The following is a 17,864-nucleotide window of genomic DNA, read 5'->3' on the forward strand; positions in this document are numbered from 1 at the left end:
AGTATCAATTGGTAAGGGACAGTCCTAGACTGTGATGTTGCGTGGAGTTTTCTCTTGTAGGGTTGTCAATAAATAGAATAGCTTACCTCCATGGGTCGTGCATTCTAACACGACTGACATGTTTTAAAAGAAATACTACGAAGATATTGGGATAAATCGAGAAGCTATCTCTATACTTAGATGAGAAAACCATAAGTTTTTATGGGCTGTATATTTATATTTTATCATAACTATTGGTTTCTTATTGCTCTTTTTTTGGTTGCTGCATTTTTGATGTAGTGTAGATATACAGGGTGATTCAGAAAAGATGAGAAAAACTTTAAGAGGTGGTAGTACACACAAAAACACACACTTTTCATCAAAGAATGCATGGTCTAAAATGAAATGGAAACGTGTTATAGAGCGCAACATAGTAAAACTGTTGATACGAGGAGAAAACAAAAGAATAACGTATATGTTAAAATGGCAGTTTTAATGAGTAATTTATAATTGTTCAAAAGAGCAACTGCCAACGGTGATGCAAGGAGAACAGCGGCGAAGGAGGGATTGACGAACGCTCTCCCCAAATAGTCTCATTTTATAAGTCCATATATAATTTCATCCTTATGCGTGTATATATATATTCCCTTGTTGTCAATAATTAGTTTATGCGATCTGCACTGGAAGCGGGGGTACTTTGGCGCTGCGGTGGTTAACAGGTAGCATGCGCTTCCAGGGAGGAAGAAAAATCAGTTGTCATTCCATCTGTACTCAACAAGGTGTACTATCTTTCGTGTGAATAAATTTATCTTTGTTTATTTCATGTTAGGTTATGAAACTAAAACCTCACCCAATCCATCACTTTGGAAAAGTGGTGTCCAGATACTAGCGTATCTCTCACCCAAAATGGGCTGGAGCTCCATGGTGCTGGAACCATGTACATCTCCAGAGGATAATTTTAACATCCTACGTTACAAACACCTATGTTCGAGAGCTCTCTATTTTTTGTGAATATTAGACGAATTTTAACAAGATATTACATGATAGGGATTATATTCTGAAAAATGTAAGTACCAAGTAAACGAAAAATATAAAATTCACGTAAATTTATCAAAATATATAATGTAAACATAAAAAGCACATGTAACAAATTGACAACAAAACAACAATCGTAGTGACATCTGTTAGTCAAAAAGTGAAACATAAAAAAAAAAATCGGGAAGTATGGAATTTGAGAACTGTAAAGGTGCCATTGTGGACAAGACTAAGGTATTTCAATGTAAAAAATGTGCTCTGATGCTACACCCGGTTTGTGTAGGAACAAGCAAGAGTGCTTTTAGAAGAATGTCTAAAATAAAAAAAGATGCTTATTTATGCCTTAAGTGTGAAAGTGTTAATGCGGAGGGAATCTAAAAAATCAAAGCTGGCTTTGACGATAAACTTGACAAACTGGAAAAAATCATTGAGAAACTTCGACAGGAGATGAAAAATGATTTTACTGCGGCAATCGAAAAACTGGCAACAAGACAAGAGGAGCTGAACAAAGAAACAGTTGATATAGCAAAGGCAATAACTTTTAATTCACAGTGTGTTGAGGATCTCGGGAAAAAGATATGTGAAATGAAATTATACATTGAAAGTATTGATAAGGAAAATAAAGAAATTAAATCAGAAAATCGAAACCTAAAAAAAGAAGTGAAGGAGCTCAAAATCAGAATAAATGACATAGAAAACAAGAGTAGAAAAAACAACATTGAAATAAATAGAGTTCCAGAGATGCCTTCAGAAAATATCGTAGAAATTGTGAATGTAATAAAGCAAGAAATAGGGATACAGGAAAACACAGAAATAGAGAACCTGCATAGAGTACTCACAAGAAATGAAAATAAAAGCAAACCTATAATAATAAGATTTGCAAGTGAACACTCAAAAAAATTATGGATACAAAAGGCAAAGTCTCAAGAATTGACAGCTGATACAGTAAACCCCAACTTCGCATCCAACAGAATATATATAAATGAACATCTTTCACAGGAGAGCAAACGTTTGTTTTTCCTGACCAGAGAGTTTAAAAAAAGCAACGACTTCAAGTATGCTTGGGCAAAAGATGGAAAAATTTTCCTCCGGAGCCTTGATGACTTTAGAATCATAAGAATAAGGGATGAGGAAGACCTCAAAAAGTTGAGTGCGGATGAACAATGAAAATGATATAATAGACTCGTACCAACAACAACCTACTCTGGAGGAAATATGTGAAGTAAATAATTTTTTTAATTATTCCTTAAAAAGCAGCAAGAACATTAATATCCTCATCTTGAATATACAAAGTTTAAAATCCAATTTTGATAATTTTCTGGTATTTTTGAGGTCATTACCACAACATATAGATATTATATGCCTAACAGAAATATGGTTAAAGGAAGAGGAATTATTCAGTTATGACATTGTTAATTATGATCATTTGAATGATTATCAAACATATTCTAACTGTAGAACGTATAAAAAATCAGGGAGGGGGGTTATTATGTATATTAATAAATCAATTAAAAGCCTCAAAAACACTTGAAATTTCATAACTGCTAAACGCTTATGTATTAACCTGCCAGATTGTGATATTGATATTTTATTACTATATAGATCTCACTCATATACTATTTCACAGTTCAATGAGGAGTTGAATTCCTTTATTTCAAAAACAAAAAAAAGCATGTTAATCACTGGGGATTTAAACATTAATATATTAGAGAATAATAATGAGGTATCAAATTATCTTGACATAATGGCTGTAAATGGTTTCATTGCTTTACAGGAGTCAGTAACCAGAGAATTACATGAAGGAAGTACTTGCATTGATCATGTTTTTTTATAGATCAAATAAAAATACTTTACAACAATTCTCTGTACTTAAAACACACGTTACTGATCACTATCCAATACTTGGTTACATTGATTTTCAAGATCAAAAGAGTATTAAAAATAATAAAGAATACTCCAAAACAAAAATTGATTATACTAAATTTGAAAGATTCATATCAAATGTATCCTTCGGAAATGTTTTCTCAGAAAAAGAAACCAAACAAAAATATAAACGATTTACAGATATTATCTCACTCAATTCTAACCTCTGGACCAAAACACAACAATGTAAATGTAATAGAAAAAATGAGTGGATTACTAAAGATCTCATACTGAAGATAAATACTAAAGAAAAGTTATATAAAAAATATAGGAAATATCCCAACATACTTGCATATAAAAATGAATATAAGAATTATGATAAAATGTTAAAATTTCAAATAAAAAAAGCTAAACAAGAACATCTAAAAAACAAATTTATTGAATGCAATAGAGACAAACGAAAACAATGGAATTGTATAAATACTTTTATACTCAATAAAAATAACAAAACAAATCCCAATCCATTATGATCCTAAAAATTTAGCAAATGACTTTAATAAGGAATTCATTGATAGAAACTTGAATACCAATACTATAGGATACACGCGTCAACATGAAAGTATATACAATATTGTAAACTCAATAGCAGTTATAGATATTGATATACCTACTTTAAAAAAATTAATAAATGATTTAGATGATTTTAAAGCAATTGGTTATGATGGCTTAACATCGAAAATGCTAAAAATAATTTCATTCTATCACATTGAAATATTAAAACATCTAATTGACTTGTCAATCAAAGAAAGTTACTTCTATGACGAAATGAAATATTCCCTTGTTTACCCAATTTACAAAAAAGGAGATCCTAATAATATGAATAATTACAGACCAATTTCAGTTCTCCCGATTTTTTCTAAAGTAATAGAGAAACATATGAACAAACAAGTTGTAAATTTTCTAAATCATAATTTTTTTTGCACCAAATCAGTATGGATTTCAACAAGAAAAATACAGAAATGGCAATAATCAAACTTTGTCAATGCATGAATACAGGATACAATAATAATAAATATTCTATGATAATCTACCTGGATTTAAAACAAGAGTTTGATAATGTTGATCTTAATATATTAACACAAAAGTTGCATAAAGCTGGTGTTCGAGAAATTATTCTGGAATGGTTCAAAACTTATTATTCTAGAAGGCAACAGGCAGTCGTCATCAATAAGCAAATAAGCAAATACCCACAGGTTCAAAAGGGTGTCCCTCAGGGATCAGTTTTGTGCCCTACATTATTTTTGATTTATGTTATGACTTCTGTTTGCTGAATCTAAATGGAAAACGTGTATCATTCGCTGATGATACAGCTCTTTACGTGGAAGATGATAACTTTGAGAACCTTATAGAAAAAACAGAAAGAGACCTCAGATATATTAATCAATGGATGACCGAAAACAAACTCGAATTAAACGTACACAAAACCCAGTATCAATGCATTAAAACAAGAAACATAAACTCCAATTTCGAGATCTCCATTAAAATTCACACTTGCCAACAACAAACACAACAGAACTGCAATTGTCACGATATACAAAGAGTGCACCAATATGAATACCTAGGAGTAGGACGATTTAAAATGGAACTTGCAATGTGATAAATTAACTAATAAAATCCGATTTTATATAGTTTTACTTTATAAATTAAAATATTTAATAGATGGAGATTTTTTAAAGGACATTTTTTATGCATGGATTTATTCAATTATAACCTATGGATTATGTGCCTGGGGTGGGGCTTACCTAACCAATATTTCGAAATTAAATAACACAACAAAGCAAGAACACTAATAATACAAACATGTAACACGTACGATAACAATATCAATTGCCATACATTGGACATTAGACAGGTATACATTTACAGACTTATAAATTTTGTGTTCAAAAACAACAACTGGTTAAAGAAGAAAACAAACAGAACTTTGGCAGGAATCAAACATGAATTTTAAGTTCCAAAAACAAATAAATACCTTTTTCAAAAATGTTTCTTGTTTACTGCTCCAAAAATAATGAATTCATTTCAGTCGACAGCTCATAATTGTAACAATAAATATGATGCTTTCATGTACGCAAAAAGTGTAAAAAATTACGAAAATATATTTTAACATTGTTTTCATAAAATACAATATAGTGACATCAATGGGAAATATTGGAATAATTTAATCGTAGCTGAAATAAACAAACATTTATTATGATGTCATGATACAAAAACAAAATAAGATAAATAATAAGAAAATAAAAAGGATATGTGTGGGTATATATATATGTATATGTGTATCTCTATGAGCATGTACGTAGTCATGTGAGTATGTATGTGTATATATGAAGGTTTTGTGAAACGAAAAGGAAAATTTATTTCATAGACTAATTATTTATACAAGAAATATTGTGATTCAACAATTTCAGATCTCACAATTCAAATTGCATAAATTTTTGAAATATTCATATACTATTACATAACATTTATTAACATAACGTACAGTACTTAGAAAAAAAAATGGCGGCAAAATATAATAATTTAATCCATAGGGCTGTCTGGAAGGACGTTATGTCCCTTGGGGTCCAATATCACTATTTATTGTGTTCATGTGTTGTTCTTTCTATGTGCTTTTGTTCTGTTTTTTTTATGTATTTTGTGGGGTTTTTTTTTTGCAAAAACAAAGTGGTAGCACCTCTTGCAGAAACGCCTGGTATTTGCCCTCGTCAAGGCATTCCGCTTGAAGATACGATTATATTACGTGGTCGCTGATGATTCCTGCTCAGACATTGATGGTGTAACGTGCTCATGTGGACTTAGACACCCAGACATGTTTATTGTGGCTGTTAAATGTACCATCTCATGCGAAAGTGCATTCATTGGAGAAAAGAATAGTTGTTGCGAAATTTGGGTATGCTGCACTCTGACGTAGGAGGCAGCGGGCGAAGTCTACGCAACGAGCATAATCTTCTTCATTCAATGCTTGGACTCGTTGAAAATGGTATGGGTACAACCTCTCACCCTTTAGCACCTGCCATGTTGTGGATTGTGGCACACCAGGGCTACGGTCCACAACTTGTGGTCTTGTAGTTGGGTTATCTGCCACCATCTCCAAAATCTTCTATTCCACACCTGCTGTTCTGGCAGTTCTTGTACGACGATCAGACCGGAAAGCAAGAAAGGATCCAGTTTCGCACAGCTGCCGATGCAAGCACGCAAATGTTTTCGGATTGGGAAACCCCTCATTGTCCATTCATGCTGTTTCTGTTATACTTTCACTTGCAGCTCCGTAAATGAAATGCATGTCTGATTTTTCAGTATTAGCAAAATTTGTTATCTTGTACGTTACAACTGTTAAAATGGTTGCACGCTAGAATAACTTCACAGGGCTGGTGTCTGCGCCTTTTATTCACTTGACGCAGATTTGCATATGGTTTATTCTTCTTCCCTAGGTTGCGTTTGCATGCGTGGTGTTCTTTTTTTTCCTGATAAATTTTAACAGGAATGCTGTTATAATTTTTTGGGAGCAGCCATTTTGAAACATGCTAGCACGTTTCCGTTTCATGTTAGACTCATTCTTTGATGACAATTGTTTGCATTGGTGTGTATTATCACCTCAAAGTTTTTCCCGAATCACCCTGTATATTGGACATCCATATGGGCATGGTTTTTTTTTCAGCCTCCTCATTGAGCATTTAGTCTGTTGTGGTCTTTGTGTTTGTATATGTGTAAGAATTTTTTGAGTTAAATATACAAAACATTTTTGCTATTGTTAATTAAAGGTTGTCTTGTTAACTAGAGCGGCTGGAGTTGATTGAAAAGGGGGAGCTGAAAAAAACTGATGTTGATTTAAATGGAACTGATGCCTCTATCATCAAAGCAAAGGAAGAAATTGGCAGTGGAAATACCAATTCTTCAAGGAATGAGATTGTTAACAATGAGTTTTCCCCACTTGATGAGCCAGTTGGAATGGATTCTTCGCTTCCTGATCTAGATATTCAGGTTTGTTGAATGCTTACAGAATTGTAAAAAACACTTGATTAAAAATCCCTTCAGTCATAAATTATAATATAGTGAATGCTATGCTTTAGGATTGACATTCAACAATCAACCAGCAATTCCCTAAGTAGAGTATTTCTATTGGTCTGTAACGTGTCCACATCTGACAGAAAATGCTCTGCAGTAAAAATTGGTGTAATTTTCCTGTTACAGTATCTGATCGTCGTCCTCATACTACAAGCACTAATGTGCAATGTTCTTGAGAAAGTAAGGATGTGGGAAATGATGTTTAAATATTTACTGTATTGCAGTTATAACTTGTTTCAACAGGGATACACATTTGTATTTCAGGCAAAACATAGATAGCGAAATGAGTATCCAACTAGCTGATAAAAAGCTGAAATATGTACATTCACATGCATGAGGGGGTACGATATTTAATGCAAAACTATTGTGGTATTTTCTAAAGTGTCATTTTCAACCAGATACAAGTACAACTGTATAAATGATCGAGTGAATGATCCTATGAGTGACTCACTCATTCATTTACTCACTCACTTTCCTGTATTATATTGAAAATTAAATTTTATGTTTTAGTCTAGAATTCTATTATAAAAGAAATGAGAATTAAAATTCACACAAGGGAAACTAAACATTTTAAAACAAGGCATTTTGAGAAACCACTAATACCTCTCGATGAGTATAAAAAATCAAGCCTGTCGTTCGGAATTGCAAAAAATTGTAGGTCCTGGTTTAATTAGCCTTCGTGTGTAGAAAATGACAGTGGTGCGACAAAAATGATCAATGAGAAACCACAAATCTCTCAAATGTTTGTAAAGAAAGGAGGAAGGGACGTGTGCTGTTGTCTTGGAGGACATTTTTTGTTGAACCCCACACTTTTTAAAAAGGTTAGCCAAGGATCTTTTAATGCTCACAAATCAGTGATGTAAAAATTATTTATTGAGACTTCATATTGTCTGTAAGGAAATATCACCTCTTTCAAGGAGGGGCCGAGTGTGGTGAATACAATAGAAGATAAAAATTGGGGTCTTAAAGATTCTAAAACAAAATCTGGAATGCTTATTTTTTCCTAGTGCAGTAAATCATTATTTTCATTGATATAGTGATACCTCAGCCAATGAAGATGATTTGTTCACAGAATCATGTTTGTTAGCCAAAATCTTAATTTACCAAAATGTGGTTGTTTAAAGATTTGTTTCTATGAAGAATAGCTTAATTCGTTCCAGGAGCTGCATGAAATTCTAAACTAAACATCAAATAGAGCTATGAAAGGGGACAAAATCTTAATTTACCAAAATGTGGTTGTTTAAAGATTTGTTTCTATGAAGAATAGCTTAATTCGTTCCAGGAGCTGCATGAAATTCTAAACTAAACACCAAATAGAGCTATGAAAGGGGACAAAATCTGACCAGAGTTTAGCTTAAAAAGTTGGAAAAAAAGAATTTACAGGAAGATGAAAGAACTTTATTTGACATTATTATACACAACCAACACTATCTACTAAAGCTAGTGTCGATACAATTCAGTTGAGTTGATAAGTGTCTCTATCATATGTGATTTGGTCAGTTACTTTGTGTCTGATACGTGCATATAGAAAAGTTAAGCTACTGGAATATCCAGGTTGTTCAGCTCGACTTTTAGCACAGAAAGAACTCGTGCTCTGAAAACATAAGTTACTTCTTTTTCAATGCATTTTTATTAGCTAAATTCATTTACATGAAATAGTTCAAAAATTTGAGAAAAAGAAATTACAGATACATGTGGGATAAGATTTTGCATTCGACATGACCAGGGATGGGATTGCTGCGTCATTAGCAATTTCCTCTGCTACATGCTGCACCATAACATTTATTTTTAAGACGCTTCACCAATTGGGTTTCTCTGAAATTACCCTCTTCGAATTTTGCTTTCGTGACATCATTTGAGTCATGCGGTGAGGCCAATCTCGGCGTTGCTACGGTAACTTATGAAAAGCCTTTGGGTATGTGCTGGGTTTTTTTTGCAGAATTCATCAAGATACTGGTTCTGCAAATGTTTCCTGCATTTATATGTGAACATAGTCAATACCTCCTTGATAGCTTAAGTAGTATCTAGGCGATATTGACAAAGGGCATTCATATTTCATATTCCGAAAACCTGCATCATCTTGAATTGGTTAAAAAACCAAATTTCAAGCTAGAAAAGGTTGAAATTCTGGTTTTTAACCAATCGCAGACGACGCAGGTTTTCGGAATTTAAAACACTGACATGCTATGCTACACGCGTTGCGATTCTCTCCCCCCCCCCCCAAATTTCAATATATCAAGAAACTGGTTTTTTTTAATAGAAGCAGTTTCTTTCTTTGGGACTGTAGCCCTTGGAAAATCTAGGGTGTCCGGAGCTCGTTCGGCGCCAAAAAGGTTATGAAGCTCCCATTGCACCCTGTTTTCATTTTTGAAATGGCATCTGTGAAGTGTAAAGGTAAGTCAATCAATTAAATTATCATCAATATCTTATTAACATAAATTATTAAGTTGTTTTTTTTTATCAGGTCAGCAAGAATTTTGTCCCCCCCCCCTATGTTTGACCGTATCGCTAATTTCCTAAGGAGACTTGTATTGCTATTCGATGTACCTGCTACATCTTGTCATCCATTCCTGCCTTGGTGCAACTTCTGGCAATGAAAATTGTTCGAAAATTAGTTTGTTTCTATAAACTTGTTCCAGAAAATCCGAACATTTCCGGAAATGTTTTATGCCATGTGGGGTTTTCCATCTTGGCGGACTATGCAATGCAATATTCTGCTGGTTTCAAGTCTTGGCGCTGCATTAACAACGCTGGTTCCGTAACACAATTTCCCCCCCCCCCCAAAATGAGCATGCGTCGGCCTGTCCATTTATCCCAAGAAACGAAAAATTTTCTCAGTACTGAAAATTTGATTCAGAGTTAGGGGCTGTTCAAGTATTACATCAGAAAATTTGTAGTCATTTTTGACTGCCTCTATCAGCAAAATTTTATCAGCTCTGTCCTTATCTCCTAATGCATATTGGTGGTATCGCAGACGTGCGCGGGGGAGGGGGGGGGGCTTGTGGCCCTCTCCTGCCAGGCAATCAAAAAAATATCTCTTTTATATGTTGTTTTTCTCATTTCTTTCAATTTCAATGTTACTTGAAGGTCAAGAACTCAGAATTTCTTAAGAAATTCATTCCGACCCACCCTCTAAGCCGTATATGGTAAACCCTTGGCTCCCGGACCAAATGTGGCCCTGGGGGTTACGATGTGGCTTGTACCTCTTAATCCTAATTCTGTAAAAATGAACTAAGCGGCACATTTACGGATAGTTTAAGTCACCGGTGGCACAATTCCAGACCATTTCAGTGACCCACGACACAGTTCCAGAACACTTGAGCGATCTGTGGCACATTTAGAGATTCCTTGTGTGAGGTGGCACAGTTTCAGACCGCTGGTGCTGTCCCCAATGCCCTTACATCACTCAAGTTACCCGTGGCATATAAAAACAACAACTATTTAATAATTACATAATCACCTGTGACGACAGTGATCAATGTCACGGTTCATGTGTATGACATGCGGCACTGGTCCAGAGCACTTCAGCCGCCCGCGACACATTTACAGATTACTTGGATCCGCGAAACAGTAGAGATCACTAAAGTGACACTGCAGGGGACTTATCAATAGGGGGAATGTTATTTCAGGTGCCCACAAACTAGCGAAAGGTTTTACTCGTTTTTTGTTGCATGGAGTAAGATGCTGTAGCGTCCCTTTTTCAGCTATGTTTATTATTCTATTTTTTATTATTATTTATGTCACGTTAATAATAAGTGTAATATTTGTAAATAAAACATGTAAATATTTAAGAATCAATGTATTCAACTTGTTAGCTCGCCTACCGAACAACGTTGCGCCTTCAACTCGTAACAGTGTTGACCTTTTTTTGAACTTCTTGACCACGTTGTTTGTGCTACTACCGTGAACTTGCGTTTTTGGCTACTGACGTTTTACGATTTCTGATGAAAACAGATACTGTCATCTCATCTTCTTAAGATGTTTTCAAGCATGCAGTGGGCTCTTTTTGAACTTTTCATTTGTGTCGCAATCACCACGATGTCTACGACTCAACTTCAATCTATGGAAATCAACCCAGTTGCGGTAAAAATGCCACCGTTTTGGCGATATTGTCCAGAATTGTGGTTCAAACATATCAAATCGTAATTTTTGCTCTTCAAAATTAGCGCTGACTCAACGAAATTCAACTATGCAATTAGTAGTTAAGATCAGCAGGGGCTCTCTGTCATTTCAGATATATTAATGAATCCACCAAAATAGCCATGATGCCTTGCGAGAGCAGTTATATTCCAGTGTGCTGATTCCGAATCTTCTAGGTTAAAGGCTCTTTTGCAAGGCCTAGTTTTGGGTGACAAGCGCCCGTAACGTTTGCTATTGGCGATGCGCGATTCCGCTGGTAAGCATTTTGTTAAGATTTCGAAAACTTTGTGATTGCAACAATTGCCAGTAGCTGTTAAGCAGGTACTAGCTTTAAGCACTATTGACTTGCCGAAGCTTGTGGAGATAGTAGACAGCATATTGGACGTTACCAAGTCTACGGACGTCAGTTCAGTCCAGCCGTGTCCAATCAATACCAGATTAGATGAGAGCTGTACTCGACTGTTTGGATTAGAATGGACAGCATCATGGACACTGTTTTCGTTATCATTCGCGATCTAGGTCTCACCAATCTTTCTCAGTGGGATAAACTTCTCAAATATTTTACCACAGGAAATTCAGCAAAAAAGCTCACAAGTGCACAGCTCCATGCTCTTACAAGCAATCAAAAAACGAGTAGAGCATTCGTTGGGGGTGCACAGCAGAAATGCTAATATTGCAAGTCGCCTATTTGTGTATGATCGTAAAAACGGATTGCACTTCCTTGTTTATGCTGGATCATTGGTATCTGTGTTATCCACTGAAAAATTGAATTGTCAAACAAAACCAATTCCTTTCAGTTAACTGCTGCTAATGGCTCTGATTCCTACATTTGGTACTAAGATACTGGACTTGGATCTGCATTAGAATTTCGTTTGGAAATTTGTTGTGGCCTCAATAAGTCAATCCTAGGCGCTGATTTTCTTAGTTGATACAGCTTTTTGGTTGGCATGACAAATGTCGATTAGTTTCACAAGATTCAAAAATGTCCATATCTGGATCCATGGCAGAAGCACCCTCCACTTGTCTGACATTTGCTATGCATGACAGGGTTGTAAAAAAAACCCAGCCCGGGCAGGTTTTTCTGAAAACCCGTATTTTTTGGGCAAAATAGGGAAAAGTAAATTTACTTTTTTCCACAACCTTAAAATATCTAATTTAAACATGTATATACATTAGGGTGGAACGAAAAAGGGTGTTTTTTCACTTTTTTTTTTGGAAATTGATGTTGTTTTAGTATTCAAAGATGCCTTTCAAGGTTTTAAGAAATTATACCAAAATCTTGAAAAATATTTTAATATCTTGAGGTTCCTCACAGACATTAAAGGTCGAACAAAAAGACTTTTCTAAGAGTACACATTATATAAAAATCTTTCCGAACAGCTTTCCAATTTGCAGCTGCCATGACAGTTGAAAGGAGAATTTTTCAAGGACTCCGAATAGTGATTGATAGAGGGAGATGAAAATACACCTTTTTTTGGGGAGAGGACAAAACTATAACCATGTTCCAAATTTAAAAAAAACCATAATTTGACGATATAGGTGTCAGGAGAATGCCTCTATTGATTTTATCACTATTTACCTGTTATCACACTGCTATTACATTTCATTTTTTGCAAAATAGTCTGCTTTTTTTAAAACGATGGAAGAGTACTCCGATTTTATTCTGGCTTGAATGAAGCCTTTACGACTCTCGGTTGTTGATACATCAAGCGATGTTTCAGTTACGCAGTGAAACATCACTTATGAGCCGTACGCACCGTTTAACTGCTTGTGTGTGACACGAAAATTCGGTATAGATGGAAAAGCAGGTTCAGATAATATTGGTGAGTTTATTTCCTGATTTTTTTATAATGGTTGGTTCAGTCACTTGCACTTGATCCCATGCAATTAGTTCCGAATAGTGCTTAGCAGAAAAGTTTATTTTCGGAACATGGAAAAAATGTATGGATTTCTGCGTCATCCTTCATTTTTAATTTTCAGAATTCTCTTGATTCCCAGTTTTTTGTAAATGAGATTCTCATCGGAGAGTAATGAGAGCAATAAATTCTCTGGGTCGGCTTAGAACTTTTTTCTCCCATCGCCCCCAACACAATCTAACCCATAGCATCTTGTGTTATACCTGTAGTTTCTTCCATCGCCCCCCCCCCCGGGAGGCGTTAACGCCCATGTTAAGAATCACTGATCTAGATGCTTCACAAGATCCCTTAGAGGTAACTCATTAAAGTGAAAAAGACAAATAAGCCATTGCAAAGGATGGCTTTACTTAAAATTACTAATATTACTAATTATTACTTTATATTTCTTTCTCTATTAATTTGAAACACCATTCTTATAACCAGTATTTGTAACAGTCCCTTTCCATTCAATCGCCATCAATTCCTTCGTATCAAAATCTTTCTTCAAAAAGTCTAAGATTGATTACATCCCTTGCTGTACTGCTTCTTGGAGTTGTGTGACCAAGATAAATTGACTCTGGTTCCTGTAATATGGTTATATGTCTTCATATGGTTCTTCTATGGAAAGAATCACCTACTTTAACATTAGCTAAGGTTTTGTCTTTTTGAACATCAAAATTTGTTTCTCGCACATTTTGTTCTAGGAATTTTATCTTGCAAAACTCTCTGCGATGCTCTTTCATGGCTTATTTTCATCCAGTCTATTGTCATATTTAGCTTCTCTTTTGTCAATAACCCATCATCTTCCAACACAGCATTCACAATAATTGCAGCTGATCGATCAGACACACCAGTTCTATCACAAGCAAGAGGAACATTTGTTAATTTAGCTCTCATCTGAGACGATGATGTTAGAACTTCAAAAGCAAATGAAGTATTTGCTTTGGCAGCAATTGATGGACCAGCTTCAGTACTTGTAGATGGAAATGATAACTTCAACGGTAAACTGTGTTTTGGCTCATATGGATCACTTTTCTCAGAATCGTTGGATATAGATGAGTTTTCAGTGGTTGATGAACTAGTTTCCGCTGTTTCTTCTTGAGATGACTTCAAATGGGATGTCATTTTCATTTTTCTTCGTTTATTGTTTTTCAATTTCTTCATTCTTATGACATCTACTCGACCAATGGCCATCTTGCGTGTACTTCTTTGACCTTGCAAGAAATCTTGCTCTAAATTTGAGACCTTTCTCAATCAACTTGTCACAATTAAGCCCCGTTCACATGTGCAATCCAGGGAAGTTCCCGGTAACAGGGATTTTCGCTACAAACCATTCACATGACGTTAAGTTTATGCCGGTAATCCCCCCCTCTTCTTTCCGGAAGTTGTCACTGGTTACGTAGGTTGAACGGAAGTGATTGATTCAAGATGGCTGACGAAGGAGCTTATAGTAGTTTTTGCAGCCCAAAGGATTATGGGAGAGAAGATCAGTGTCTACCACCAATCCACCCCAAGAAAGATGGGTTTTTTTTATCAGCTTCTCTCTACTTTTTTCTTCCCTACGAGGGGGAAAAAAGTTGTCATGCCGGTAATTATCACCAAAGTGACCCCCAATCTTGCACATGTGAACGAGGCTATGAAGTCTTCAAAATCACATTTGCATGCTGCAAAGACTTTGTAAATTTTGCATATCCGTTGGTGAGAAATTGAAGCAGTTTTCCAAATATTTTCTATCTTTGGTACGATAATTTCCAGAATGTCTGCAATAGCTGGATCTTTTCTTGATTGTTGTGCCTTTATACTGTGTTTAGCCAGCAAATAATAAAGCATAACATCACCATAGGTGGGCAAGACCCAAGAATCCAATTCTTTAGGATTTACTAAAATGTCACAACGATAAAAGCAGCTTCTCTGGTCGTAATTTTGACTGCTATACACCTTCTCAGTTAAGGGTAAGATTGCAAATAAATACTGAAAACAAGGGAAAAACATTGAGGTCACTGAATGATGAATCACGTGTTCAGGGGAATAGGGAAGTCTCCTCCGTGGTGTCATGTTACAGAATTCCACATGTGCGTAAAACTTTAGGGGCGATGAGAAATGTCAAGAAATTTGAGTTTTGGGGAAAAAAATTAGGAATGGCATTTCTTCACATAAAGGCATATTTTAAATTCTATTACAATGGCAATTTCGAAAAAAAAATTTCATTCCATCCTAATGTACATCCTGTACATGGTTATAGTGACGGACTCGCGATGCGAGGATCCGGGTTTGAACCCCACAGTGGTGGTCGGCTGAAGTTGACTTTCTGTGGTTCCCAACTTCAAGGCGCAAATGCGAAATGATCTCCCCGTTAAAAAGTCTCGCCACAGAGAGCAACAGTCCTCAACGATAAATCATTCAATCATAACACTTCACTCATAGTTAGAAAAACTGTGGCAGATGGCAGCACTACACATAACAAGCATTACAGAGAAACAACAAAACTTCACCTCAGGTTTCACTACACGCACATTCCCGCATGTACCGATTCGTTGGGGGGTTCCGCGGGGGGGGGGGGGGCTGTGGGCAGGTTACATGTGTGGTGTAGTAGTAGTAGGTAGGGCCTCCAAAAAATGGCTCGGGGATCCATGATGTTCTTAAGTCAGCCACCTCGTTGGGCAATTTGCCCGTTGTGGCGTTGTATTTGTATTTATGTGTACATCTTACATTATGTCTAAATATAAATTTTTAATGCATGTTAAACTATGGATTTAATTAATAAAATTAAAATCAATAAGGGAATAATTGTTCACTTACAGCCCAGATGGGTTTTTTTTTTTTGGGCAAAATGGGGGTAAAATTGAATTTGTGATGGTTGGTGTGGCGTATATGGAACGGCAAACACTGAAAATTCCTTTATTCTACATTAATACAGAACAACTGTACATTAACATGCGAAACTGACACCCCTTCGTCATGAAGATTAAAATCCAACTCCTCAAGAATGTCTGTCTCTTGATACAACTCAAATTTCACGTGTCTCGTGAATAAAAGTATTGTATATCCTTGTCAACAGCTTGACTATTACACATTTCCTTTTTCCACAACTTCAGAATATGTAACTTAAAAATGTATGTACATACTTCATGTGTACATCTTATTTCAAAATATTAATTTTTTGGTGCATGTTAAACTATGTATTTGATCAATAAAATTGACCAAACTATAAGGGAATAATTGTTCACACAAACACACCCACTTCTGTATAATTGTATCTGAATCTGGAATCGTATGCAGAACTGTAGCAAGAAGATTGTGGTAAAATAAATGAATTTGGATAATGAAAATTTTGAGAAATCAGGATGGTGCCTGAATTTTTTTTTCCTCCTAATTTTTCAAACCCTCAAGAAAATGTATCCAAATGTGTCCTGATCCGTCACAAATAAAACTTATAGCTACGTAACCAGAACCCCATAGTTTTTTTTATAATCAAACCCAAACTTTCATGAGTTGCGTGCTTCCCCTTTTCTTGAATTCCTTACAAGGATATCCCGCTTCATTAAATTAAATTCTGAAATATTTTTAAAGGAGCAATAATAATTAAAAAATGATCTTGTTAAGAGGAGGAGATAAGTCATTCTGAGGATTCATTACTCTGGGGGTGTTTTACACTTGTCCAAATTAGCAATTTTTGGGAACTTAAAACTACAAAATGTAAATTATCATTAAATACAAATGTCAATAACATTATTGTATATTAATATCACTTAGACAGACAGACAATCTGTCATGTATAGCAACAGATCGACAGAATAACCTAATCTAGCTGATCATTTCAACAGGCCAATTTTTGGGGTCAGGCTTCTATTATGAGCATCTTGAAAAATCAAGCTAGGGCCTATGTTTTCTGGTTAGGTCTTATTTTTGGAGAAAAACTACTTTTTGTTCTGTTTTACTCTAAGGTGTTCATTACCAATGTTCAATTCAAGAATCCCACAAAGTTATTTTCTTTTCCTTATGTGAATGTTATTTTTTCTCTTGATATTTCAGTTATGAAAGTCTGATGTATCTGTATAAAACTTAAGACAATCACCTTTTTATGTATCATAGACAACACAACATATTGATTCTGCATTCTGCTACGGTCTGTAGAGTTGCAAACATTGACTTGCACTGTCTCCGCACTCGGCGACTGTTGGCCAGTCTTTGGTGAGCTGCTGCACGCTTTCCACCCCCAGTAGTGAACTTCTGGTTCAAAACAGTCCAGGAAATGGACAGTTCATCCAGAACGTGTTTTTCTTGTCTGAGGAATTAAGGTACATATATATATATATATATATATATATATATCATTTGTAGTGTATTTTCAAAAGCCGGGGGGTCACTTCCTAAATGACTTCTTTAATCACTTCCCTAAATGAAGGCAGTGATGACGGACTGGAATCATTTACATCTGAAGCCAGGAAGGCGGGTTTCAGTCTGTCCAGATAAACTGTTTGTTTTTCCACAGACATTGATGTCAAATGTCTTTTCGCGTCGTTGGATCACTTGAAATGATCCGTCATATGGAGCTTGGAGCGGCTTCCATACTCCATCGTGCCGAATGAATATGTGTCAGTCCTTTAGATGAGGGTGGATGAAAATACTTGGTGGTCCATGACAAGATGTTGGTCGCGGTCGTAATTTCGAAAAATGTTCTTTGATAGTCTCAAGTTTTTTTGATGATTTTTTCTTCGGAGTGTGATAGAATATTTCTTCGGGAAGTCTGAGACTAATGCCGTATACTAATTCCGCGGTGGTAGCTTCCAGATCTTTGAAGACACTACGAAACCGACGAATATGAGA

At 35.5% G+C, this 17,864-nt stretch overlaps 1 protein-coding gene across 2 annotated transcripts in view; it reads left to right on the forward strand.

The window, feature by feature from the left end:
* Nucleotides 1-17,864, forward strand: part of LOC149076650 (uncharacterized) — a 164,173-nt gene that overhangs the window by 102,662 nt on the left and 43,647 nt on the right. For both annotated transcript variants that reach the window (XM_089244267.1, XM_089244266.1), the window contains exon 5: nucleotides 6,716-6,918. In XM_089244267.1, the coding sequence (XP_089100393.1) occupies nucleotides 6,716-6,918 (203 nt within the window). The remainder of the gene's footprint in view (nucleotides 1-6,715; nucleotides 6,919-17,864) is intronic.

Source organism: Pholcus phalangioides, unplaced genomic scaffold (assembly GCF_987345545.1).
Source record: "Pholcus phalangioides strain wild (caught in Gottingen) unplaced genomic scaffold, Ppha-v1.0 ptg000015l_1, whole genome shotgun sequence".
NCBI classification, from domain to species: domain Eukaryota; kingdom Metazoa; phylum Arthropoda; class Arachnida; order Araneae; family Pholcidae; genus Pholcus; species Pholcus phalangioides.